The sequence below is a fragment of the Sus scrofa genome, chromosome X (assembly GCF_054392235.1).
Source record: "Sus scrofa isolate SSC_HxYL_T2T_F1_AM1 chromosome X, Sscrofa_HxYL_maternal_Yorkshire_Landrace_v2.0, whole genome shotgun sequence".
In the NCBI taxonomy this organism is placed as follows: domain Eukaryota; kingdom Metazoa; phylum Chordata; class Mammalia; order Artiodactyla; family Suidae; genus Sus; species Sus scrofa.
The window spans coordinates 134,762,813-134,769,004 of record NC_139401.1 but is presented as its reverse complement, the minus strand read 5'-3'; the positions used below and the strand labels follow the sequence as shown (position 1 = coordinate 134,769,004).

At 63.5% G+C, this 6,192-nt stretch overlaps 1 protein-coding gene across 2 annotated transcripts; it reads right to left on the bottom strand.

The window, feature by feature from the left end:
• Window positions 1-2,175: 2,175 nt before the first annotated feature.
• Window positions 2,176-6,121, bottom strand: SSR4 (signal sequence receptor subunit 4). 2 transcript variants are annotated; one of them, XM_003135482.6, is made up of 6 exons: window positions 6,024-6,121; window positions 4,072-4,190; window positions 3,024-3,098; window positions 2,775-2,864; window positions 2,502-2,567; window positions 2,176-2,336 (listed from the first exon to the last, which is right to left on the bottom strand). In XM_003135482.6, the coding sequence occupies exons 1-6, from the start codon at window positions 6,088-6,090 to the stop codon at window positions 2,232-2,234; spliced, it is 522 nt and encodes a 173-aa protein (XP_003135530.1). In that variant the 5' UTR covers window positions 6,091-6,121; the 3' UTR covers window positions 2,176-2,231. The 2 variants fall into 2 exon arrangements, with proteins under 2 accessions (XP_003135530.1, XP_005674066.1); XM_005674009.4 differs by having other exon boundaries at window positions 4,072-4,187.
• Window positions 6,122-6,192: the final 71 nt, after the last annotated feature.

The following is a 6,192-nucleotide window of genomic DNA, read 5'->3' as shown; positions in this document are numbered from 1 at the left end:
CTCGCGCCATGGGGCTGGTTTGGGGGCCGAGTGGGTCAATGGAAAGCTGGGTTCACTGAGAACAGCGAGGTCTTGTGAAGTCAGCATCCTGTACTCCGAGCGGAGGGACAGAGCCACCTGAATCATTGCAGAGGCCCCACATGTCACAGAACTGGTCCCAGATGCAGGAAGGTTGGCAGAGGCTTGGCTCAGGACTGGCCCTGGTGTGTGAACGAGGCCTCTGGTGGAGGGCTAGAGACGTGGGTTCTACCTTCTCCGTGCCCTGGCAGGGGCAAGGGGCTGGGGGCTTCTGGAAGGCACAAGCTGCCTTCCTACTTGGGGACCCCACAGGGCCTAGCGCCCAGAAGATGCTGAGTAGACTCCCAGAGGTTCCATTCGGCCTCGGCTAAGTAGCAGGAACCCTGCTCAGTCCGGGCGGTGGGCCCAGGCTCACTATTCTGGACAGACACCGGACCACAATTGCCCTGTTTTGCTAAGGTAGGCGTGAGCAGGAAATCCCGCGGCGCGGCCCCAGATACGGTGCTCAGAGAACAGGCGAGGCCACCCCTGTCTGAGCAGCTGGGAGGAAAGGCCCAGCGTGTCACGAGGACACCAGTGGCTTGAAGGGAGAAAAGGGCTTGTTGGCGCAAAGCGGCAAAGGGGAGACACCACCTTCCTCAGCCCCAAGAGGCCTCGGCAGCGGGCAGGGCAGCCCCTGTGCCCAGGTGTCCCGTAGGGGCCCCCATGGAGGGTGGGGTTGCAGGGCCTGGCCCGGTGCAGAAAACTGGCTGGACTTGGAGCCCGAGGCCACCGGCTCCTGGTCATTTCTCCCGCCTGCTGGGGGCTTGCTCTAGAGGCGCCCTGCCAAAGCTCTGGGGCGGGTAATGGGGCTTGGCCCTTGCTGGCTCTGGGAGACATGACACCAGAAGGCCTGGCAGTGCTCTGGAACACATCTGGGTCCCACTGGGCAGAATGGTGGATGGAGCCAGGATCAGAGACATTGGGAGGCAAAGAGCTGCCACTTTCCACTCTGCACAACCCCCGCCCCCCCCCCCCTCTGGAATCCAGAAGCCCCACCAGCCAGCGGCCAAGGCCTGGCCCAGTTAGGGGACTCTCAGCCCCAACTCCCGCTGTGCCCCTGGTTTGGGGAGCGAGACCCCACTCGCTCTTCCCCATCCCTGCCCGTCGCCCCAAGCCCGCCCACTTCCAGTGAGTCAGGGTGGGCCGGCTGGCCTCCCCTAGTCTGCAGAAGGTCCTTGGGCAGGTCCCGCCACACTCCCGACTCTCCCACTGCAGTGGGTGCTCCCCCGTCTGCTCAGGTAGGTTTCAGGCCTGCCCTTCCTCTCTGGGAACAGCTGATGGGTGGTGTCCGGGGCTTTGCCAGCTGGTTCCAACAACTAACGCTCTGGAGGACGCCATCACCCAGCTGCCCTGGCATCTGCACCAGCCCGTGGCCCCAAGGGCCCCGGCCACCTCTCCAGCCATTGGTGGCAGTAGGGAACGGCTGGCGGGAAGGCTGCAGGTTGACCTGGAGCGTGGAGCACGCCTGAGGATGCCCGTCTGGGGGCCTGAGGACATTAGCTGCTCGGGAGAGGAGTCCCTAAAAGGGAAGGTACAGGGGCTAATGTGGGCCCCGTGGTTTGGGGTCTGGCGCACCTCTGCCCTCGGGGGGGGCAACAGGCTGGCAGGTAGACTTGGGACCACCGCATCAGCCTCACAGGGCCAGGGTGCTCGCGGGAGTCCCTGGGAAAAGCTTGGAAGATACACTGACTTGAGCGGGTGTTCTTGCCCAGGGCCTCAAGCCCAGGAGCCACTCTAAGGCCAGGTAGGGCTGTGTCTACACATGCTGCTAACCACGAGATTTCAGGGACGCCCCCAACCCCCAGCCCAGGCAGGTGCCCTCACGAGGGCAGGTGGTTGGGCCCAAGTGGGCTGAGTGAGGGCAGAACAAGGCCACTCTTTGCCGGAAGGTGGACGCGGTGGGGGTGCAGCCTTGTGCCCCCAAACCCTGCAGGTAACCTGGAGAGAAGATGGGCACTGGGTATGAGGCCCCAGAGGCTTCGCTGGGGGCCGAGGAGGGCCAGCTGGTGATGGCCAGGCATGCAGCCCCGTCCCCGCCCAGTGCCTGCGCCATCCAGGCGGCGGAGGGGTGCTGGCCGCCCAGCTTGGCCCATGCGTGTAACACAGCCCCAGTGCTCGGCGTAGCCAGTAACTCTTTATTGAAAGAAGCCGGGGATCCGGGGGCAGCACCCTCAGGCCTGGATGTGGCTCTTGGCACTGAAGGCCAGGTAGTAGATCACCAGGCCAATGGCTGCGGCCAGGACCTCTGTGGAGACCCAGGGCCCGTTCCAAGTGCCCTGCAAGAAGGGAGACCCAAGAGTCAGTTCTCAGGGGAGGGACGGGTGAGGGGGTGCGAAGATGGCCGGGGCAGCTGCGCCCAGCCCTCGGCGCCCCCCAAAGGTGAGGCTTGCCCCATGCTCCCTGCCGGCCCTGGGCCAGGCCAGCCTCTCCGGGCCACTCACCCGATGGTCCACGCTGACTGTGAACAGAGGCGGGATGACGGAAACGTCCTCGTTATTTCTCTGAGCCTGTGAGGGAGGGGCGGGGGTCAGGGGGCAATGCGGGGGGGCATGGGTGGGAAGGGGGGGCAGGAACACTAGCCAGCGTCGCGGAGGAAGAAAGACGGCACAGGGCCAGGCAGGCCAAGCAGGCAGGAGGCACCCGCCCCGCCATCCTGCTCCTGACGGCGACGCCCCCAAGACCCAGAGCTCGGGAAGCAGGGTGGTGCCCCTCACCTTCCTCAGGAGGCTGTAGGACTCCTCATCGAAGAACCTGACCTCGTAGGTGCCCGCATGTGCGCTCTTGTGGTCCAGGCTCCAGGACACCTGCGGTGGGTGCATCCAGCAGGGTGGGCAGAGCGCAAAGCCGCTCCCTGCCCATGTGGTCAAAGATCCCAGCCCTGCCTGGCGGGGCCGCCTCAGGGCTTCAAGCCACACCCGAGAGCGGGTGGCCTCCTCCCCAAGTGACAACCACAGCATCCCTACCTGATAACGCCCCACGTCTTGGCCCCGGGTGACAGGAAACTGTTTACCACTGACGTCAGCATAAAGAGCCATGTTCTGCGGGAGGGGACAAAAGGGAAAATCATCCTTGCCCCCCTCTGGATAAGCAGGCCGCTGGGCCGTCAGGGACGGATGGCAGCGCATCTGGCAGGGGCACCATCCAGACCCATGGCGGTGGGCCCCCTGGCGCTAGGATGCCAACGCCCGTGGACGCTGTCCCCACCCATCTGCGTCCGTCTTCCCCATGCGGGGACCACCGCCACCAGCAGCCCGGCCTCCCTAACCCACGGCAGGCCTGTGAACTGCCAACAGACCAGGATGATGGAAGCGGCCTCATTCTTCCTGAGGCTGGAGGAGGGTATTGGGGTAGGAGGCACCCAACGAGTTGCCTCAGGAATGTACCTAGAAAGGCCCCTCGTCCTCCTTTAGGTCTTTCCGATGCAGGTTAAGACCAAGGGCCAAGGCCAGGGCTGCTCAGGCCTTGGCAAAGAGCAACCAGAAACGGGATGCAGGAGCCTGAGACACGGACCCCTGGCTGTTTCTCCCCCATGTACCTCCAGGTGTCACCCACAGCGCTGCACGGAGGCCAAGCAGACCAGGCAGGTCAGGAGAATGTTTTTGTGTTTAGGGCCACACCCGCGGCACACGGAAGTTCCCAGGATAGGAGTTGGAAGTTCCCAGGATAGGAAGTTCCCAGGATAGGAGTCGACTTGGAGCTGTAGCCACCGGCCTACACCACAGCCCTATCAACGTGGATTCGAGCTGCGTCTGCGACCCACACAGCAACGCCATATCCTTAACCCACTGAGCGAGGCCGGGGATGGAACCCGGGGCCTCAGAGCGATCAGTCGGCTTGTTTCTGCTGAGCCACCGTGGGAACTCCGGGAGAATGCTCTTCAAACAGCTGCTAACCTGGCATCACTGTGCCCTGCTCTCTCCTGCAGCTGAGAATGGAAACGCTGCTTCTCGCTCTGGCCGCACGGCTCTCCTTCCACCCCGGCCGCCTCCGGGCTGGCCTCCCGTGCCTCACCTGGACCCTGTTCTTGCACGTCACGGAGAGTTCCACGATGAACACGGTCTCTGTGGAGATGACGGCGTCCGAGGTGGTATAGTACGAGGGCGTGATCTGGGGCTCCACACAGGCCTCTGCTGTGGGGAGGAGGCAGAGGGGCCTGGTAAGGCCCGGCTTGTGCGCGCTGGGCCTGGGGGCAGAAGGGGCCACCCTAGCCCCACTTCCCAGACCTCATCAGCGAAGAACAGCAAGGGCCCCTGGCGCCCTGCCGGGTAGGGTCTGGGTGACAGACCCAACCGATGAGTCAGAAATGCAGTGGCAAAGAGGGGTGGGAGGGCCCTGAAGGGGGGCGGGGCACAGGGGATGGGAAGGCTTTGTACAGGTGGAACCTCAGCGGGAGGGACGAAGAGCAGGGGTGTGTGTGGGGGGGGGGCGTGCCGCAAGGATTTACTGCACAGTTCTGTGCTTGGACTTAGACAGGGAAGCCATGCAACAGTTTAGGGCTGCAGCCTGCCCTGGCCTGGGGCACCCCAGAAGCCCGGGGGCCAGGCTGACCTCAATTCAGAGTCACGCATGGCCCTGGACAGTTGACTGAGTGTGTCTCGGCAGCCACACAGCACGGTGCTGCTGGCAACACGGGGGGGCTTCCAAAATGAAGTCTCTGCCCCCAGACACTGTCAGAAGACCGAGACGGCCCTGGCATTTCCCAAAGAAAGGAAATGGGAGAGGTTCTGGATCCAGAGGTACGGCGTGTCCCCTTGAACAGGGCTGCCCAGAGAGAAAAGATCCTGCCTTAGCCACGGCCACGCTGCTAGAGGCCGCAAGGAAGGAGAGGCGCCATCTAAGCCACAAGGCGCCAACTGCTGGAGTGTGGTGTCCAGGCAGGGCCATGACTTTGGCCGAGGCAGGAGGCTATGGGTCTGGAATGGTAGGAGGAAGATGCCTGGGGACATGGGCAGGTGGCTCTCAGGAGCCCCAGCTCACAGATCCTTCTCTGCTTTGCTAAGCTTTTCCCTAAGGACACGATGGAGCACCAAGGGGTTTTAGAGTCAGGTTTGTCCTCTCCAGGTATCACTGGCCATGGCGTGGGAATTCCCGATGAGCACATGAGAAGAGAGCAGGCAGTGAGGCCACTTAGGCTGGTTAGACACTCCGGGCACCAAGGGTGCTGGCCTGAACTAGGGCAGGTATGATAAATGCACAAAAGTGGCCCTGACCCATTGCAGGCCCCGAGGCCCAGTGGGGGCTCCTGCAAAGACCTCCTGCTCTACACACTTCTGGACTCCAGTCTGAGCTCAACCCTGCCACTAAGTGTTAATCTCCCAAGCATGTTAATCCATGTGACTGTGCTTCAGCTCTGCTGAAGAGCCCTATAAGGATACATCAAGGCCAAGGGAAGAAAATAAACGCCGTCTGGCCCGGCACCCTAGGCCGGCTCATCTTTCCCTCTTCAGTTCCTTTCGAACTCGCCCGCACTCTCGGCCCCTCTGCCTGGACCGTCCCTGCCCCCTCTCGTCACTCAGCGCTCCCTTCCTGAGGAGGCCTGGCCCCACCGCACCGGCTCAGGTGGTTCCTCTCCACCAGCCCAGTTTCTCGGTCCGATCACCCCGCGCTGCAGAGCTTTGCTCCAGTTCGACCCCCCTTCGGGACCAGGAGCTTTGGAAGTGGGAGCAGGGACGTGTGTCACTTTCCCTGCTGGAGCTGGGGCCAGGCGCACGGGAGAGGCTCTGGGACTCTTCCTCGCGGGAGCAGACAGGGGAAAGATCTGGCTGTTTCTTCCAGCAGCCTGGCTGCTGGACAAACGTGTACGGCAGGAGCGCGTAGTGGCCCCGGCCGCCGCGACCAGAGACCACCTGCCTCTCGGAGGAAGAAGGCCCAGACCCCCGCTTCGCCCGCACCCGTCCTCCCCCGACGCACCACCAGTCGTGGGAGAGAGGCTCGCCAGAAACGAGCCCCGGCCAGGCCGCTACCTGAGCAGCAGGAGAGGCCGGACAGCAGGAGTAGCGCCAGGGCGCCGAGAGATGCCAGCGCCGCCATCGCCTCTTCTCTGCCGAGGAAAAAAGAGAGCGACTCCCCTGAACACGAGGAGCAGACGAGGAAGCGCGACGCGTAAGCGACCGCAGCAGCCAATCTGGCGCC

Coding starts and splice junctions, on each gene's coding strand:
- SSR4 (XM_003135482.6), bottom strand. CDS start 6,090: ATGGCGGCGCTGGCATCTCTCGGCGCCCTGGCGCTACTCCTGCTGTCC. Junction 4,191..6,023: donor CGGCCTCTCCTGCTGCTCAG/GTAGCGGCCTGG, acceptor TCCTCCCCACAG/CAGAGGCCTGTGTGGAGCCC. Junction 2,337..2,501: donor CAGTCAGCGTGGACCATCGG/GTGAGTGGCCCG, acceptor CCCTTCTTGCAG/GGCACTTGGAACGGGCCCTG.